The sequence below is a fragment of the Scyliorhinus torazame genome, chromosome 2 (assembly GCF_047496885.1).
Source record: "Scyliorhinus torazame isolate Kashiwa2021f chromosome 2, sScyTor2.1, whole genome shotgun sequence".
Lineage (NCBI taxonomy): Eukaryota > Metazoa > Chordata > Chondrichthyes > Carcharhiniformes > Scyliorhinidae > Scyliorhinus > Scyliorhinus torazame.
Genome location: NC_092708.1, coordinates 257187483 through 257207672, shown reverse-complemented (window position 1 = coordinate 257207672; position 20190 = coordinate 257187483). Strand labels below are relative to the sequence as shown.

The window sequence follows — 20190 nt, the reverse complement described above, 5'->3', positions numbered from 1 at the left end:
ATACCAATGGACCAATGTTACCTGCAGCTTAATGTCCAGCCGATGTTCTCTTCAGAAACCGGTAAAATCCAGTCCAACCATCTGAGGGAGCAAGTGGATCAGAACAATGTCCTTGTACCCTTGGGAACTGGTTGTGAGCCCAAACCAAGCAGAGATATTTTCTGACTGAGTGCAAACCGATCCAGATGCACATGCCTCATCTGAATTAAGAATACCACACGGACAGTATCCAGGGAGCTGCTAAACCATCCGGAGGTGGAACAGAAAGTGTTCGATGCCAATACTGAAGGCGAAAGGTTCCTCTGCCATTAGTAATTAACACGCTTGCTTTGGAGGGAAAGCTAAATGGACACATGAGGGGGAGAAAGGAATAGAAGGGTATGCTATTCGGATGAGATAAGGGACGTGAGGAGCATTTATAGTAGGGAGGATCAGGAGGGCCAAATGGCACGCTTCAGTAGCAACAACGGCTGATGGTCAGAGAGGACTAGAAAGCACTAAACCCACGCGCGAATAGACTTTTCCCCACAGAGGGAGGAATGAAAATGAATTGAAAACCCACTCTGGGTTCTAACCTTCATGTGGATGTTCAGGGCTGGAAAAGTGGCTGCTGGAATAATCCACAGAGCAGGCGCTGTCCGGACTGTGCTTCTCGAGGAGACCATGGCTACGGTAACCTTTTTCCTGTGTTCCCTTCTGCAACTCCTTCACCTGGTATTCACTGGCACACATGGAAGCACGGTATTAACATTACTGTGCAAGTTAAATACATATCACGAATAACTATTAAGGACTTCCGGTGGCGGCCATGAGCTGATGGGTCGCACACAAGATGGCTCCTACTTGGAGGCTCTGGTTTTGCCCCTTTCTACCTTGGTAATGGGCGCTTTGTCTGGAAAAAGTGCAAAATAATTGGAGGGAGTTGGTTTCTCCTGCAAAGTGGAATATCGGTGGGTTACAACACCCGGCAGAAGTTGAATAAAGCCTTGGCTCAAGAGGTGGAGGATCCACGTGGCGCAGTAGCTGAGAGCATGGCAAAGTCGGGAGCGTCGCCATCGCCTACCCTACTGCCTGTGGAGCAGTTGATGGGAGTTCATAATAATAATCTTTATTGTCACAAGTAGGCTTACATTAACACTGCAATGAAGTTACTGGAAAATCCCCTAGTTGCCACATTCCGGCACCTGTTAGGGTACACAGAGGGAGAATTCAGAATGTCCAAATGACCTAACAGCACGTCTTTCGGGACCTGTGGGAGGAAACCGGAGCACCCGGAGGAAACCCACACAGACACAGGGAGAACTTGCAGACTCCGCACCAGACGCAAGTTGGGAATCGAACCTGGGACCCTGTAGCTGTGAAGCAACAGTGCTAACCACTGTGCTATTGTGCCGCTCATCCTTAATAGTTGGGGGGAGGGGGGGGGGGGCGGCGTTCAGAAGCACTTGGTGAGGATAGTGACGTTGGATATGCGGAGGCTGAACGGTCCGGTTAAACGGTATCGGCTGTTTGCACACTTGAAAAGATTGAAGGTGAATGTGGTTTTCCTGCAGGTCAATGACCAGACGAGGTTAATGAAGGGCTGGGTGGGGCAGACATTCCACTCGGGGTTCGACTCCATGTCAATCGGGGTCGTGATTCTGTTTATTAAAAAGGTGTCCAGTGAGATGTGGGACCCGGGGTCTTGTCGGGGGGGGCCAGTTGTTCTAGTGAACATCAATGCGCTCAACTGGGACAATGCGGTAATTGTTAAGAAGACACTAGCGTCCATCCCAGACCTGTATTTGCATGAATTGATAATAAGGAGTGACTTTAACTGCATGTTATATTTCAGGATGGATCGATCAAGCCCCAAGTCGTTGGCCAGTCGGGTGACAAAAGAGCTGAGGGGATTTATATATCAGAACGGGGGGTGGGGGTGTAGATTTGTGAAGGTTTAGACATCCAGGAGAGAGGGAGTTTTCCTTTTTCTCCCACGTGCATCAGGTATACTCCTGAATAGATTTTTTTGTGGACGTGAGGTTCGAAACGGGCCAAGCCCACAGACCCTCGTGGAGATTCAATTTGGTGCTCCTGGTGGACATAATGTGAGAAGGTGGTCTCGGTGTTGGAGGACTGGTGGCCACGCGGGAGTTAGCTCAGCTGAAAGATGGGGGAAGAGGGTTGGTTACGACACCGGAGAAAATTAGAAGGCGTCCGAGGCTTTGTACCAGAGGATGTACAGGTCCGAGCCCCGAGGGGAAGATGCTGACTTGGGGCACTTTTTAGGTGGGATGGTATTCCCGGAAGTGGAGAGAGGAATGGACAAGGATTGGAGGCGCCATTGAGTCTGCAGGAGATAGCAAAGTCCATTGGGTCGATGCAGCCAGGGAAGGCATCGGGGCCGGATTTTATAAACAATTTTCGGCAGTATTAACGCCCCACCTCATGGGGATAATAATAATAATCTTTATTGTCACAAGTAGCCTTACCTTAACACTGCAATGACGTTACCTAGTCGCCACATTCCGGCGCCTGTTCGGGTACACAAAGGTAGTATTCAGAATGTCCAAATTACCTAACAGCATGTCTTTCGGGACTTGTGGGAGGAAACCGGAGCACCCGGAGGAAACCCACGCAGACAGTGTTCCAAGCTGGGAATCAAACCTGGGACCCTGGAGCTGTGAAGCAACTGTCCTGCCCACTGTGCTACTGTGCTGCTGTATAATGATTCATTGGCAAGGAGGGAGCTGCCGGCAACGCTGGCTCAGGTATCGATCTGTTTATCCCAAAGAAGGATAAGGACCCAGTGGAGTGTGGGTCTTACAGGTTCATCTCCCTGTTAAACACCGATGTGAAGCTGCTGGCTAAGGGGCTGGCGAGGTGGCTAGAGAGGTGCATGCCGGAGGTGGTCTCTGAGGATCAGACATGTTTTGTTCAGGGGCAACAGTTGTCGAGCAACATTAGGCGACTGTTGAATGTGGTGATGACTCAATCTAGAGGAAAGGTGCCGGAAGTTATTATTTCAATAGATGCGGAGAATCGAGGTACTTGTTTGAGATCCTGGGGCGGTTTGGGTCTGGGCCAACGTTCCTTTCTTGGGTGCAATTGCTGTATCCCGTTCCCACGGTATGCGTGATGACAAACACGATGAGCTGGGGATTTGTCCGGCGATAAAGGGGCACGAGTCAGCGATGCCTGCTGTCCGTCCTGTTGTTTGCGCCGGCTATTGAACCTTGGCTATTGCGCTCCGGGTGTCAAGATCGTGGAAGGGTATTGAAAGGGGAGGTAGGGTGCATAGGGTGTCATTGTAAGCGGATGGTCTGCTGTTATGTGTCTCGAACCCGCTGGAATGCATGGGGAAAATAATGGACCTATTCGGGAAATTCGAGTCCTTTTCTGTGTATAAACTGAATGTGGCAAAGGTATTCCTGGAGAACGGCCAGGGGAGGAGTGCTAATTTGGGAGCTCAGCCATTCAAGCTGGCCAAAACAAGGTTTCGGTGTTTGGGAATTCAGGTGGCCCATGACAGGGCCATGATGCATAAGTGGAATTTGGCAAATTTGGTAAAGGGGGTAAAAGGGGATCTGAAGAGGTGGGATCCCCTACCGCTGTCCTTAGCAGGGAGGGTGCAGACCATGAAGATGAACATTCTCCTGAGGTTTTTATTTGTTTTTCAGTCCCTCCTGATATTCCTTCCAAACGCATTCCCTTGGTAGACAAGTTAATCCTGGACTTTGTCTGGGCAGGCAAGACGTCCAGGATTATGGGGACTTTGTTTGCAGAGGGGACGGCAGGTGGAGTAGCTGGTGCTCCCAAACCTGCTACATTATCACTAGGCAGCAAATGTGGAAAGGTTGGGACCGTGGTGGGGAATTGGGGGGGAGTTACACTTTACTGGATGGATTGTTAACTCAGGATGAGCTGGGGGATGGGAAGATTGTGGATATTGTTGGAAATGGGGAAGGCCGCAGTGTGGGAGATAAGACTGAAATGACAGGAGGAGCTGAGGATCGACCTTAGGGTGGGGGGAAGCCTGGAGTGAAACTATGCACCGGGTGAATTCGACATCATCCTGTGCCAGGACGAGTCTAATACAGTTTAAGATGGTGCACAGAGCCCTCATGACGTGGGCTCATGTGAGTGGATTCTTCCCCGAGGCAGAGAACAAATGCGAGAGGGCGCAAGGGGCCCTGCGAATCGTGCCCATATGTTTTGGTCTTGCCCGAAGTGAGGGGGATTCTGGACCTTGATCTTTGAGACACCATCAGCGCTGTGTCCATTGGTGGTGATCTTGGAGTTTCGACCTGCCAGAGCTACTGGAGGGGAGGAGGCCGATGTCGTTGTCATGATATTCAGGCACACATCATAGCACATACATACATACATACTGATGGACAGATCAACGGACCAATCACACGCACAGCACGACAGCCAATCACAGGCAAGAGCATGCACAGTACAAAACAGGGAACACGACACTTCCTGGGCACTCGAGCAGGAGACGGCTCAGGGCACAGAGCTCATTGCAGGCCACTCAGACATCCACCATGTGCTGAGTGTCACCACAAGACAGAATTAGGAATAGGTCCACAGAATCAAAGGTCATGATCGAACCTCAGTGAACAGTCCACCAATGTAAATAGTTGTCTGAAATAAAACTGCGTTGTACCATTCACAACCGTGTTGGTTCATCTGTGTGGCAGACCACCCAACACTTCATAGTACCAGGAGTGAATTTGGTACCTACCTAAAGATCCTCCGGAATCTGCCATCCTGCGCCATGGACACCGTCAACACACCGCAGCCGCTGCAAGTCGCTGGAAACCTCGGCGTTAATTGGAAGCTGTTCAAACAGAGCTTCCAGCTCTTTCTGGAAGCCAACGAAAAGGAAAGTGCCTCGGACACCAGAAAGACCCCCATCCTCCTCACCACGGCAGGTCAACACGCCATCCATGTTTACAACTCCCTGGTGTTCGCGGAAGGCGAGGACAAGACCAAATACAAGACTGTCCTTCTCAAGCTCGACCAACACTTCAACGTCGAGGTCAACGAGAACTTCGAGAGGTATCTCTTCCAACAGCGCCTGCAAGGTAAGGATGAGCCCTTTCAGTCATTCCTGACGCATCTCCGCATCCTCGCGCAGTCCTGCGGTTACGACACCACCTCCGATTCCATGATTCGGGACCAGATCGTTTTTGGGGACACCTCGGGCTCCCTACGCCAGCAGCCCTTAAAAATAAAAGGCCTCACCTTACTTAGCCTCCGCAATCAAAGCCTGTGTCCTGCACGAAAACGCGACTAGCCGTTATACCCAATTTCAGGGGCCGAATCGGCGCGGCAGGGATCCTACGCAGCCGGATCCATGAGGCAGGTGCCCTACGAGGCCGAACGGGTCCAGTCGATCGAGTTCCTCCCAGCCCGCGGCCCGGGCGAGGGTGGACATTTCATGCGCTTTTCGAGGCCTCCCACGCTTGTGCGCGCCAAAAACTACGGCAACACTGAGGGACGCGATGCGCAGGCGCGCTCGACGCAAGACCGAACCGCGCATACACAGTGGCGCAACGAACGCCATGACGTCACGACGTGCGGCAACTGTGGAGCCGCACATTTAAAGTGGCAATGTCCCGCAAGAACCCGACAATGCCTCCGCTGTGGCAAGGTGGGCCACTACGCTGCTTGCTGTCGAGCAGCTCAACCTGTCAATGTTTCCCAACTCCGACAACCTCGCAGGGACGTGTGGACCATTCAGCCTCCGTATTACGAATACTGCCCAGATGATGTCCAGACCAGTGACACAGACGACCGGGACGCCTTCCGTGTTGCGGTCATTGATGGGAACCGAATGTCTCCAGCCAGGACCCACCAGCCGGTGCAAGTTAACACGATCAATCCGGGTGATGAATGGTGTGCCACCCTAACGGTCAACCGATCACCCATAACGTTCCGCCTGGACACTGGCCAACCTCATATCATGGTCAGCCTTCTACGCCATGAAGGTCAGACCACCAATTCAGCCGTCCCGTTGCAGGATGGTCGACTACAACGGGAACGTTATCCCGGCTATGGGATCCTGCCAGCTCCAGGTGACACACAACACACGCACGGCCACACTCTCATTCGAGATAGTCGGCTCATCGAATGACTCTCTGCAAGGCTCTCCACCTCATGCAACAAGTACACTCTCTTTCTCCAGACAGCACATCTGACTTCCTGGATGCAGAGATCAGCGCACAGCTCCAATCGCTCCTTGCCCACAACCAGGAGGCATTCGAGGGCATGGGTACAGTGCCCGACACCTACAAAATTTGGCTCAAACCGGACGCCACCCCGGTCATCCACGCACCTCGCAGGGTCCCAGCGCCACTCAAAGACCGCCTCAAGCAGCAGCTGCAGGATCTCCAGGACCAAGGGGTCCTATCCCGGGTCATGGAGCCCACGCCATGGGTCAGCTCCATGGTGTGTGTTAAGAAGCCCTCCGGCGAGCTCCGGATCTGCATTGATCCAAAAGACCTCAACAACAACATTATGAGGGAACACTACCCCATACCCAAACAGGAGGAAATCACGAGCGAAATGGCCCGGACTAAAATCTTTACAAAACTGGATGCCTCGAAGGGTTTTTGGCAGATCCAACTGGATGCGTCCAGCCGAAAGCTGTGCACCTTCAACACCCCTTTCGGCAGGTTCTGCTACAAACGAATGCCATTTGGCATCATCTCGGCATCCGAGGTCTTTCATAGGATCATGGAGCAGATGATGGAGGGCATCTTAGGGGTGCGTGTATACGTGGACGACGTCATCATCTGGTCCACCACACCACAGGAGCACATCTATCGTCTCCAGCGCGTTTGTGCGCACATACGCGAAAACGGCCTACGCCTCAACCGAGCCAAGTGTTCTTTCGGCCAAACCGAGCTGAAGTTCCTGGGGAACCACGGGCGTCATTCTCCGACCCTCCAGCCGGAGAATGGCACGGGTCTGCGCAAGGCAGCCGATTTTCGGCCTGCCGATATTCTCCCTACCGGATGGGCCGAAGTCCCGTCGACGTGATGACCATTCACGTCGACGTAAATCAAACCTCCTTTTCATCGGCGTGACCCGGTGCTCCAGGCTCACGCCGACCAGCGTGGAGGTGAGTGACGGCCTGGGGGGTTGGCCGCTGGGCAGGCGATGGCGTGGCCGCAGTCTGAATGTGTGGGGAGAGATGTGTCTCGGGTTGTGTGTGTGTGTGTGTGTGTGCGCGGCGGGGGGGGGGGGGTGGTTAGAATGGGCTGGGCTCCGGGGGAGTGCCGGGAGGGGGGGTCCGTGCCGGGGAGGAGGATGGGGGGTCCGTGCCGGGGAGGAGGTTGGGGTCCGTGCCGGGGAGGGGGATGGGGGGTCCGTGCCGGGGAGGGGGATGGGGGGTCCGTGCCGGGGAGGAGGATGGGAGGTTGGGGTCCATGGCGGGGAAGGGGATGGGTCCGTGCCGGGGAGGGGGATGGAGGGGTCCGGGGAGGGTGATGGGGGGTCCGTGCCGGGGAGGAGGTTGGGGTCCGTGCCGGGGAGGGGGATGGGGGGTCCGTGCCAGGGAGGAGGATGGGAGGTTGGGGTCCGTGCCGGGGAGGGGGATGTGGGGGTCCGTGCCGGGGAGGGGGATGGGGGGTCTGTGCCGGGGAGGAGGATGGGAGGTTGGGGTCCGTGCCGGGGAGGGGGAAGGGGGGGGGGGGGGCTCCGTGCCGGGGAGGGGGATGGGGGGGTCTGTGCCGGGGAGGAGGATGGGGGGGCAAGTGAGATGGTCCACCTGGCCAGGTGCCAGCCTCCAACAGTTGGACCCATGCGGTCCATGCCACCTGGCTGGGGGGAGGAGGGGATATGGGCAATGATCATCCAGCGATGTTGGCCGCCGTGGCGGCAGCCGCTAATGTCCATGTTGCCCTGGATGAGGAGGAGGAGCGTGCCAGAGAGGCGGTGCAGGCTGCCGCAGAGGGGCAGGCGGCAGCCGCCCAGGCTGGAGGGACACCTGACCGACAGGACGAGGAGGGGGAGGAGGCCGTCGCAGCCCCACGGCAACGGAGGCACCCGAGGGAGTCCCGTGTGTACCGGCCCCGGCAGTCATACCAGGACCTCACGGACCGGGAATGCAGGAGGAGACTCCGGATGAGGCGGGAAACCGTGGCACACATCTGCCACCTGCTGGCACACCTGTCACCGCGTGGCACTGGCGGGGGACACCCTCTCCCCTTGTCCGTCAAGGTTACGGTTGCCCTGAACCTTTATGCAACGGGGTCATTCCAGGCACCGAGTGGGGACCTGTCGGGCATATCGCAGACTTCGGTGCACCGGTGCATCCGGGCAGTGACAGATGCCCTTTATGCCATGGCGCACCGCTACATCTGATTCCCTGTGGACCGGGCCAGCCAAGATGCCCGGGCCGTGGACTTCTCTGCCGTGGCCGGGTTCCCCATGGTCCAGGGCGCGATCGATGGGATGCACGTCGCCGTGCGGCCACCTGCAGATAACAGGGCCGTGTTCACCAATAGGAAGGGGACCTATTTGATGAACATACAGGTGGTCTGCGACCACCGCATGATGATCCTGCACGTCTGCGCCCGTTACCCAGGCAGTGTACACGACTCATACGTGTTGTCGCGGTCATCCATCCCCGGCATGTACGAGGGACGCCATCCCCGGCTGAGGGGCTGGTTGCTGGGCGACAGGGGCTACCCATTGCGATCGTGGCTGATGACGCCTGTACGGAGGCCACGCAATGAGGCGGAGAACCGCTACAATGATGCCCATGTAGCGACAAGGGGAGTGATAGAGAGGTGCTTTGGCGTGCTGAAGATGCGTTTCAGGTGCCTGGACCTCTCTGGGGGCACCCTCCAGTATCGGTCAGATAGGGTCGGCCGCATCATTGTGGTGTGCTGCGTCCTGCACAACATAGCCCAACAGAGGGGCGACGTGTCGCAGACAGAGGAGGGCGGAGTGGAGGAGCAGCAGGAAGAGGCGCAGTCCTCCCCAGATGAGGGGGATGGGGGCAATGGTTAGGGCAGACGGGCTAGACACAGGCGGGTGGCTGTCCACCGTTACCGGCTGGCCCAGCGGGCACGGGACAGACTGATAGCCGCCCGCTTCACTGACAAGATGGGCGTGGGAATCGGGTAGTATGGCCACAGACCGCACACCATGGCAACAGCCGACCACCCACACCCCCCACCCATCCACCCACCCAGCACCCTCACCCCCCCTCCCCAACCCCACCCACCCCACCCGCATGCATACCACCACCCCCATTGCCGATCCACCTACGGCACAACGGCCGCGCTCACACAGTTGCGGGTGGACGCGTGTCTATTGCAGGCCATGGAGGATGATGACAACCCGCCCTGCGGTGAGCTCCTGGCTCCACATCGTTGGACTATGTCTGACCCATGGCCACAGTACCACCATCCACCCGGACCATCCCTGCATGCGGCTGTGACACTGCAGCGCACGGTCCCGTCCTCTGCCCGGGGGGATGTTGATGGCGGCCCAGGGGGAAGGGGGCAGACTCACCTGGGGCTGAGGTAAGACCACCCCTCACACACACACTTGCGCTCAACGTACATGACACCCCGCACGCTTTGGACAGAGCACAAAGGCAGCTTCTGTCGGTGTAACATTGACTTTAATAACCAAACGAGTTCATGCACGTGCCCTGGCCCCTAAAACTCATCTGTGCCCTGCACCCATGCCAACTTACTCAGTGTCTAATTGTTTGGCCTTACGGGCCCTTTGACTACGTCTACGTGGTTCCCCAGACGGGACAGCAGAACTGGAGGTGGACTCCTGTGATTCCTGCCCTCTGACACTGGATCCCTTTGGCGGCCGTTTCCTGGGGCGTCCTGGCCTAGATGGGCCAGGCTGCGGCCCGGGCGACTGGGATGGCGAGCTGCCAGCCTGTCCTGCCCATTGCCCACACGATGCACCTGGGACGGAAGGGGGGGGGAGTCCGAGGTGTCGCGGTGTTCCGGGACCTCCCCTACAGGGGGAGCCGGGACGGACCTCACCACCTCCTCCTCCCTCAGGGTGCCCGATGGCCCCCAGGCCTCTACATGGGTGGGGGATGCGAACGGACTGGCCATCCGACGCCCCCCCGACATCTGGCGCTGCCAGTCCTGGAGGCCCGTGCTGGTATCGACAGGGGTCTGCAGGTTTGCAGCCATGGAGCCCAGGGGGTTGGCAAACCCTGTCTGTGACAGTGCGACGCCGGCTCGCACATGGCCACTGGCGCCGATGCCCTCAGCGATGGCCTGCAGAGACTGGGCCATGGCCTGCTGAGACTGGGCCATGGCCTGCAGAGACTGGGCCATGGACTGCTGAGACTGGGCCTTGGCGTTGAGCGCCTCTGCCATCTGGCGCTGGCACTGGCTCATGGCCTCCTGTGAGAGGGCAGCCATGTCCTTGGCCACAGACGCCGCCTGCACGGAAAGCCCCAGGCCTCGCAAACCGTTCCCCATGTCTGACACTGTCGCACCCATTGCCTCCACCGCGGACGCCACCCGTGCGGTGTCGGCCTGGGTGGCACGCATGACCGGCACCACTTCCAGCTCCTGGACGCGGGTGGACTCCTCCACCTGCGACTGCAGCTGCCGCAAGCCGGCCGTCACCCTCTTCGCTCGTCTCCGGGTCAGTGGTTGCATCGGATCTATGGGTGGGTGTGGTAACTCCAGGAACCCGGGATCCATCTGGGCGGCAGATGTTCGCTTGGGCTGGGCTGCCCTCCGACCGCCCGGCCCCTCTGCTGCTCCTACCTCCACCTGCTGTACCGGGACGGCTGTGTTGTGCGCACCAGTGAGTGTACCAGACACCTCATCACTAAAGTGCCCAACCGAGGTGAGTGTTTCTGCGATGGTGGAGGGTGTTGGTGACAGCAGTGGCGTTGTGTCGTGCTCTTCGTCGCACTCTGAGTCCATGGCACTTTGGGGTGGGGGTTCGTCTCCACCCATCCACTCTGAGTCACTGTCCGGTATTTCGTCTTCCTGGGTAGTGCTGTCCCGGGTAGGGGTGTCCTGGGTAGTGGTGTCCTGGGTAGTGCTGTCCCGGGTAGTGCTGTCCCGGGTAGTGCTGTCCCGGGTAGTGGTGTCCCGGGTAGTGCTGTCCCGGGTAGTGCTGTCCCGGGTAGTGCTGTCCCGGGTAGGGGTGTCCTGGGTAGTGGTGTCCCGGGTAGGGGTGTCCTGGATAGTGGTGTCCTGGGTAGTGGTGTCCTTGCTCGGATGTGACGGGGGCCTGTGGCTGCCGCCCTCGTCGCTGGGTGGTCGCTCCCGCACGTGACGGGGGTGTCGTCTCCCTGTTGCTCCAGGTCTCTCCGTCTCCCGTGGTGTGCGAGGGGCATCCTGTGGGCGTCGCATGCTGGAGGGTGCGGGTCTCTCCGTCTCCCGTGGCCTCCGAGGGGCATCCTGCGGGCGGTCTGCATCTGCGGGGATGGGTGCCTCGACGTTTGCTCCTGCGATACACAATGAAGCATGCATGGTTAGACACGCAGGCAGTGATCAGGTGATACGGGGGAGGGGGGATATGGGGGAGGGGGGGATATGGGGGGGGGGGGTTATGGGGGGTATGGGGGGGGTTATGGGGGATATGGGGGAGGGGGGATATGGGGGAGAGGGGATATGGGGGAGGCTCACCCTGCCTGCTCTGATGAGGTCGTTCACCTTCTTGTGGCACTGGGTGCCTGTCCGTGGTGTCAGGGCCACAGCGGTGACGGCCTCTGCCACCTCCCTCCACAGACGCCGGCTGTGGCGTGGGGCAACTCTGCGGCCGTGCCCGGGATACAGGGCGTCCCTCCTCTGCTCCACCGCGTCCAGGAGCGCCTCCACATCGCGTGACTCGAACCTCGGGGCTGAGCGGCGGCCAGCCATCCAGTCGGGTGTTGCGGTCGGGTGTTCCGGTCGGGTGGGGGGGAGCAGCGCGGCCTTATGAGCCGTCACGCCGTGTGGCGTGTAGGATGCTGCACGGCGTGAACCACGTGCGCAAGCGCGGATCCCGTTACGTCGCTGCTAGCCCATTTCGGGCCGGAGACTTTCGACCCATTTTTCCGACGTGACGCAAGTCGGATTTGCGCTGTTTTTTGCGCCGATCGGCGGACTTTGCGCCGATAACGGAGAATTTCGCCCCACATTTCCCGGTCAGGGGTCCGTCCGGATGCAGACAAGGTGAGCGCCATCACAGCCATGCCGCAGCCGGCAGACAAGAAAGCTGTCCTACGCTTTCTAGGCATGGTCAACTTCCTGGGGAAGTTCATTCCCAACCTTGCCTCCCACACGACAGCTCTGTGCCACCTCGTCAGGATGTCCACGGAGTTCCAGTGGCTACACTCACACCAGAAGGAATGGGAGGAGCTCAAACTTAAGCTCACTACAGCACCGGTGTTGCCGTTCTTCGACACATCTCATGCCACAAAAATCTCGACTGATGCCAGCCAGTCCGGCATTGGGGTGGTGATCCTACAGCAGGATGACACTGCGTCATGGGCGCCGGTCGCCTATGCCTCGCGGGCCATGACCCCCACAGAACAGCGCTACGCGCAGATCGAAAAGGAGTGCCTGGGCTTGCTAACCGGGTTAGACAAGTTCTATGACTACGTGTATGGCCTCCCACGGTTTACCGTTGAGACTGACCACCGCCCCCTGGTCAGCATCATTAATAAGGATCTAAATGAGATGACCCCTCGCCTCCAGCGCATCCTACTTAAACTTAGGAGGTATGACTTCGAACTGGACTACACCCCGGGTAAGGACCTTATCATTGCGGATGCCCTATCGAGAGCAGTGAGCACGCCGCCAGATTCGGAGGGGTTCGTCTGTCAGGTCGAGGCACAGGTGGCTTTCACATCGGCAAATCTGTCAGCTGACAACTCCAGTCTGGCCCGTATTCGCCGAGAGACTGCGGCTGACCCCCTTCTACAATGTGTGATGCGCCACATGACGGGAGGGTGGCTCAAAGGGCAATGCCCGCAGTTCTACAATGTCCGAGATGACTTGGCCGTCATTGATGGTGTCCTTCTAAAGCTGGACCGGACTGTGATTCCTCACAGCATGCACAAGCTGGTCCTCGACCAACTACACAAAGGCCATCTGGGGGTCGAGAAGTGCAGACGGAGGGCCCGAGAGGCGGTATACTGGCCGGGCATCAGTGATGACATTGCCAATATGGTGCTCAACTGCCCCACCTGCCAAAGGTTCCAACCGGCGCAACCTCCTGAAATGCTTCAGCCCCATGAGCTGGTGACGTCCCCCTGGGTGAAGGTGGGTGTGGACCTCTTTCACGCGCTCGGCAGGGACTATGTCTTCATCGTTGACTACTTCTCCAACTATCCGGAGGTCATACGCCTGCACGATTTGACATTGTCCGCTGTCATAAGGGCCTGCAAAGACACCTTCGCTCGCCACGGCATTCCGATGACTGTCACGTCAGACAATGGGCCCTGTTTCGCCAGCCAGGAATGGTCATCTTTTGCTGCCTCGTATGGTTTTACACACGTGACGTCCAGCCCTCTGCATCCCCAGTCCAATGGAAAGGCAGAGAAGGGCGTTCACATTGTCAAGCGGCTCCTCTTCAAGGCAAGGCTGCTGCTGCCGGATCAGATTTCTGCCTAGCCTGCTAGCCTATCGCTCGGCCCCACTAGCCACTGGCCTCTCACCAGCCCAGCTGTTGATGGGTCGCGCCCTCAGGCCCACTGTGCCTTCCATTCTGGCACCCACAACCAACCATGCTCCGGTATTACACAGAATGCAACTGCAGCGCGGTCGCCAGAAGAGGGCCCTATGACACACGGGCAACTGATCTTCCCGCCCTGGCCCCTGGAGACGAAATCCGCATCCACCTACCAGAAGGTGGCTGGTCAGCACCTGCCGAAGTTCTGCGATGTGTGGCTCCCCGCTCGTTCCTGGTTCGCGTGCATGATGGATCCATTCGTAGGCGCAATCGCTGGGCTCTTCGCCTACTTCCACGCTCGCTACGGGACCTTACACTGACACCGTGCCCTCCTGATGTTCCTGATATCGACTTCGTGGAGCTGCCTGCCACCATGCCCCTTCCGTCATCGCCCGTGGCCAGGCCCATTCCTCAGCCGGTGGTTCCAGACCTACCCTTGAGGCGGTCAACCCAAATTTGTCGCCCACCTACTAGACTGGACTTATGAGACTGCTTGTACATTGAACTCATACTACCACTGTGTTAAAATGTTTATGTTCTTATCGTTACAGGAATTTGTTTTATCGTTCAACCGTTCTTTGTTTATGGTACAACCTCGTTGTTATATCGCACCCGACATCGCCCCTTGTATATAGTTTAACCCCATGTACATGCTGTAAATATTGCACACACACACACATTTAGCTACACTCAGTACACATCTCTATTCATGACCACGTAGGCACATGTTCTTGTAAAAAAAGGAGGGATGTCATGATATTCAGGCACACATCATAGCACATACATACATACATACTGATGGACAGATCAACGGACCAATCAACACACACAGCACGACAGCCAATCACAGGCAAGAGCATGCACAGTACAAAACAGTGAACACAACACTTCCTGGGCACTCGAGCAGGAGACGGCTCAGGGCACAGAGCTCATTGCAGGCCACTCAGACATCCACCATGTGCTGAGTGCCACCACAAGACAGAATTACGAATAGGTCCACAGAATCAAAGGTTATGATCGAACCTCAGTAAACAGTTTACCAATGTAAATAGTTGTCTGAAATAAAACTGCGTTGTACCATTCACAACCGTGTTGGTTCATCTGTGTGGCAGACCACCGAACACTTCAGTCGTGACCTTGGCCACTCTGATCGCTCGGCGGCGAATCCTATTGGGATCGAGGTCAGCGGTGCCACCAAAGGTGTCAGTGTGGCTGGAAGATACGGCGGAGTTCTTACAATTGGAGTAAATTAAGTTCACTCTTCAATGGTCAGAAGAGGGATTTTATGTAAGATAGAGGCTGTTTTTGACTCTATTCAAGGATTTGTTTGCTGCCAGTGGGTGCGGTGGGGTTAGTTTGGGGGGAGTTGTGTTAATTAAGGGGAGAAAAAGGGAAAAATGACAAACTATTTGCAATTTGGTTGGATCTTTGGATGACTATGTAATTTGTTGATTGTGTTTGGAATGAAATATATTAAAAAAAGAATAACCATTAGGGAATATATTGCAGTTCCTTCATGGGAAGGACCACTATGCTGGTTTCCTCACAACTCATTCTCAGGATGGGCATGTTGCTGGCAGGGCTGCCATAGCTGTGGCTATGTTTGTAACACTCTTGCTTCTTCAACACCAGGCTTGGGGTTCATGTCCCACTCCTTGGCTTGAACACAAAAATCAAGGCTGACACTACAGTAGTGAATGAGCGACTGCACTGTCACTGTCTTTGGATGAGATGTTAAGTCGAGGCCCACCTGTCTGGATGTAGAAGATCCCACGGCACTATTTTGAGGGAGAGCAGGGAAGTTATCGCCAGTTTCCTAGCCAATATTTATCTCTTAATCATAGTGACATCAGTGTATTACCCTTGTAATGATCACATTGCTTTCTGAGAGCAGGCTAACTGCACAAAATGGCTGCCGCCTTTCCCCCATAAAAACAGTGACTACACTTCAAAAAGGATTTCATTGGCTGTAAAGCAGATTGAGACGTCCAGCGGTCCTGAAAGGGACTATATAAATGCAAGTCTTTTTTTAATCCCTACTTATTCGGCCCATCGAGTTTGCACCAGCCCCTGGAAAGAGCACCCCACTTGAGCCCACACCTCCACCCTATCCCCGTAACCCAGTAACCCCACCTAACCTTTTTGGACACTAAGGGCAATTTATCATGGCCAATCCACCTAACCTGCACATCTTTTGACTGTGGGAGGAAACCGGAGCACCCGGAGGAAACCCACGCAGAGAAGGGGAGAGCGTGCAGACTACGCACAGACAGTGAGCCAAGCCGGAAATTGAACCTGGGACCCTGGAGCTGTGAAGCAACTGTGCTAACCACTGTGCTTCCACACTGCCCTTACTTGGCCGGTGAGAGAATGCTGTTGAGACAGTTCTTGAACCGCAGCAGTCTGTGTGGTAAAAGTATTCTCATAGCAGTGTTCTCTCTAAGGGCAGCACGGTGGCACAGTGGTTAGCACTGCTGACGTACGGCTCCGAGGACCCACGTTCGATACCGGCCACAGATCACTGTCCGTGTGGAGTTTGCCCATTCTTCCCGTGTCTGCGTGGGTCTCACCTCCACAACCTAAAAGATGTGCAGGATAGGTGAATTGGCCATGCTAAATTGCCCCTTCATTGGAAAAAAAAGAATTGGGTATTCTAAATTTATTTTAAAAAGCAGTGTTCTCTCTAAACTGTACACGTCCGTGGCCACAGAGTAATCCAGAAGGTACCGTCGAGGCCACTCCAGCAACACTAGGGGCGGTGGTGGGGAATGTGAGGTTTCTGCAGCTTGGAAGGAGTTATGCATTTTAGTAGAAGGGGCAGCTGAGGTGGGAGGGTGCTTGGTAAGAGTAAATGTTGCCAGGCTTGCTGTGCCACAGAGTGGGGGCTGCAAACTTCAAGTGCCTACTATCAACAAGGGAGGTGCCCAGTCCCATGCTTTTTAAGGGGGGGCAACTATGCCATTGAGAAAAAGTTAATACATATTTTGTGTCTAGGCTATTTCATTGTGCCGGATCTTAAGTGGGGCCCACTTTCACTTTCAGAAGTCTGGATGCCAGGTGCCCCTTTGTGATTTACGAGGTTCCCTTTGAAACCAGGCAAGTGAGAGGGCCTTTGCCTCTGTCTGTGTATGTGTGTGTACCTGTGTATGGGTGTATGTGTCTTTGTGTGTGTGTCGTGTACATGTTTGCGTGAGTATGCCTGTGTGTGTACATGTGTGTGTGGGTGTTGTCTCTGTCTGCACGTGTATTTATATATGTGTGAGTGCGCATGCCATGTCTGTGTGTGCATGTGTTTGTGCACGCCCGTGTGTGTCTGTGTGTGGCTGCATGTATCTGTGTGTCCCTGTGTGTGCGTGTGCATCTCTGCATGTGCACATGTGCCTACGTGTGTGTCTGCGTGCGTGTGCTTGTGTGTCTCTGTCTGCATGTGTGTATGAGAATGTGTGTGTGTCTGTCTGTCTGTGTGTGTGTCTGTCTGTCTGAGTGTGTGTGTGCGTGTGTCTGTCTGTATGTGTGTGTGAGTGTGTCTGTCTGTGTGAGTGTGTGTCTGTCAGTGTGAGTGTGTCTGTGTGTGTGAGTGTCTGTGTGTGTGAGTGTGTCTGTGTGTGTGGGCGTGTCTGTCTGTGTGAGTGTGTCTGTCTGTGTGAGTGTCTGTCTGTGTGTGTGTGTCTGGATTCAGGGATTATTTCTGCTTCTGCCCTTCAGTAACCAACAGACTGGCTGACTTCCGATACAAATAAAGCCAATTTCCCAGCATGCAGAGGTGGTCATTTTGAGGGTCATATATTTTGAAGTAAACAAACACAGGACTGAGAAAGGGTCCATTAACTGGACAATAGCACCAGTTAATCCTTCTCTAGTGTACGGAGTTCAGTACTGAACACCACAGTTCAGGAAGGATTCACTGATCTTGGAGTGTTCGTAGGGCTGTTTGACCAGATACCTGGACTAAAAGGTTAGATTATTAAGGAAGGTTGCAAGGACTAGGTTGGTATTGAGTTTAGAAGAGTAAGCAGTGATCTAATTGAAATGTTGAAGATACAGAGGATTTGATAGCGTCGATTGGGAGAAACTATTTCCTTCAGTGAGGGGAGTCTAGAACAAGGGGGCATAGGCTTAAATTTAGGGCAAGGCCTTTCATGGGCCATGCCAGGAAGCATTTCGCAACACAAATGCAAAATGGGTTGGTGTGGAATTCCCTCCCACAAAAGGCTGTTCAGTCTGAGGGTCTTCAAAACTGAAATAAATAATAACTGGCAGTAAGGGTTGTGGAACCAAGATGGGTAGATGGAGTTAAAGTAAAGGTCAGCCACAGTCTAACTGAATGGCAGAGCAGGCTGGAGGGGCCAAATGGCCTGATTCTTTACCTATATTCCTTTTTAAAAAAAATTTAGAGTACCCAATTCATTTTTTCCAATTAAGGGGCAATTTAGCGTGGCCAATCCACCTACCCTGCACATCTATGGGTTGTAGGGGCGAAACCCACACAGACATGGGGAGAATGTGCAAACTCCACACAGACAGTGACCCAGAGCCGGGGTCGAACCTGGGACCTCGGCGCCGTGAGGCAGCAGTGCTAACTATCTGCGCCTCCGTGCTGCCCCTTTACCTACATTCCTAAAGTGCTCCATTTTGTGTTAGGTAGTTTAAGTTTGTATATAAAGGGCAGCACGGTGGCCTAGTGGTTAGCACAGCTGTCTCATGGTGCTGAGGTCCCAGGTTTGATCCCAGCTCTGGGTCACTGTCCGTGTGGAGTTTGCACATTCTCCCCGGGAGGGTTTCTCCCAAATGGAGCCCAAGTGTTCGTGCCGTTGTGAACGGCGTCGCATTTCACGACGGCGCGAACCAGGCCCGGGTACGACTTATTCTGTCCCCCACAGGGGGCCAGCACGGCACTGGAGCGGTTCACGCCACTCCAGCCTCCTTCGCCGCGCCAACCTGCGCATGCGTGGGGGACTTCTTTAGTGCGCCGGCCCCGACTCAACATGGCGTCAGTGTTCAGGGGCCGGCCACGCAGGGAAGTAGGCCTGGGGAAAGAGGCCGGCCCGCCGATTGGTGGGCCCCGATCGCGGGCCAGACCCCATCGGAGGCTCTCCCCCCCCCCCCCCCACAGGCCGCCCCCCGACTGTTCGTGCAGAGTTCCCGCCGGCAGCGACCAGGGGTGAACGGCGCCGGCGCCACTCTGTTGTATCCGTGTGGCGCGGAGTGGTGCCGATTCTCCGCACCTCGGAGAATCGCACGCCGGCGTCGGGGCGCGGTTGCGGCAATTCTCCGGCCCGGCGCGGGGCTCGGAGAATCGCCCGCCCCGTGTCTGCGTGGGTTTCGCCCCCACAACCCAAAAATGTGCAGAGTAGGTGGGTTGGACGCGCTAAATTGCCCCTGAATTGGAAAAAATAATTGGGCAATCTAAATTTTGAATAAAGTCTGTATATAAAGACGTTAAGGTGAGGCATTTTAAAGTTGTGGAATTAATGGCATGCATTCCCTCAATTGTCGAGTGAGCAATTTACCACAATGTGGGAGGTAACTGTTCGCCCATATCTGGGCAGGGAGTGAAGTCACAGGTTTTCGTCTATGTGTGACTTGGTTAGCCTGTGGAAATCATGGCATGAACGCTAAGAAAGAGATTCCCCCTCAAAAAAGGTCAACAGCAGATGCTCAAAATAGCACTCCAAAACCTAATCTTCCACCTGGAACTGACCTCAACTCCAACCACTCATTTGAAGAATAAATGTCCTCATTCCGTTCCTTATTTGGCAGCCTGAGAAATTAAAACAGTTCAAACACTCACCAGTGACATGCTGGCTTCAAACATTAGCACCAATCGTTTCATTTTCAAAAGTTGCTCGTTCGCCAGCCTGAGCCCCCATTTTCTACCCTTGTGGACACAGGTCTCGAATAAGTGTCAGTACTCACCACTCCGCCTCGCCGGTACTCCCCATGTGAACCGGGTAGATGGTACGCTCCTCAATCTCTGGTGTCTCCAGTTCCTGGCTGAATATACCCTCTTCACATACGGGTAGTGTGATGCTGCAGGGCCTGACAAAGGACGAGCTGTGCGTGTCCGCCGACTCCTGCTCCTCTATCTGTCGGGGAAACAATGAGGACAGGGTCTCAGGATGGGACTTTGAATCCGGCATGGTTTGCAAGACAGCCCTCCAGGAATTAGAGACTAATTTACACAACATTGGTGCAAGCAATCCTGGGACACAAACCACAGACGCATTAAAGAAAATGGTGTTTTTTTTAAAGTAACATTCCAGCTGTCAGTTATAAAAATAGAAGACAAGGCAAAATAGGCTGATTGATGGTAAAAAAAAAATCATCCAATTGATTTAAGGAAGAGCCGGGTCGCTTTCCGATGGGTGTGACTTGGTGATGCACCATGAGAGTGGACATATTGGGTGACTAACGAGAACTAACTAATTGATCAATGGACATATTGGATACCAATGAGAATTGACCAATTGCCTATTTGGGCATATTGGGTGGCCAATGTGAATCACTACTGGTCCTTAAAAGTGGGAACCAGGT

At 55.2% G+C, this 20190-nt stretch overlaps 1 protein-coding gene across 2 annotated transcripts in view; it reads right to left on the bottom strand.

The window, feature by feature from the left end:
* The window catches only part of mapkbp1 (mitogen-activated protein kinase binding protein 1), a 420608-nt gene that overhangs the window by 33155 nt on the left and 367263 nt on the right, over positions 1-20190 (bottom strand). For both annotated transcript variants that reach the window (XM_072486182.1, XM_072486183.1), the window contains 2 exons: positions 19573-19742; positions 576-721 (listed from right to left, as the gene is read on the bottom strand). In XM_072486182.1, coding sequence (XP_072342283.1) covers positions 576-721; positions 19573-19742 — 316 coding nt within the window. The remainder of the gene's footprint in view (positions 1-575; positions 722-19572; positions 19743-20190) is intronic.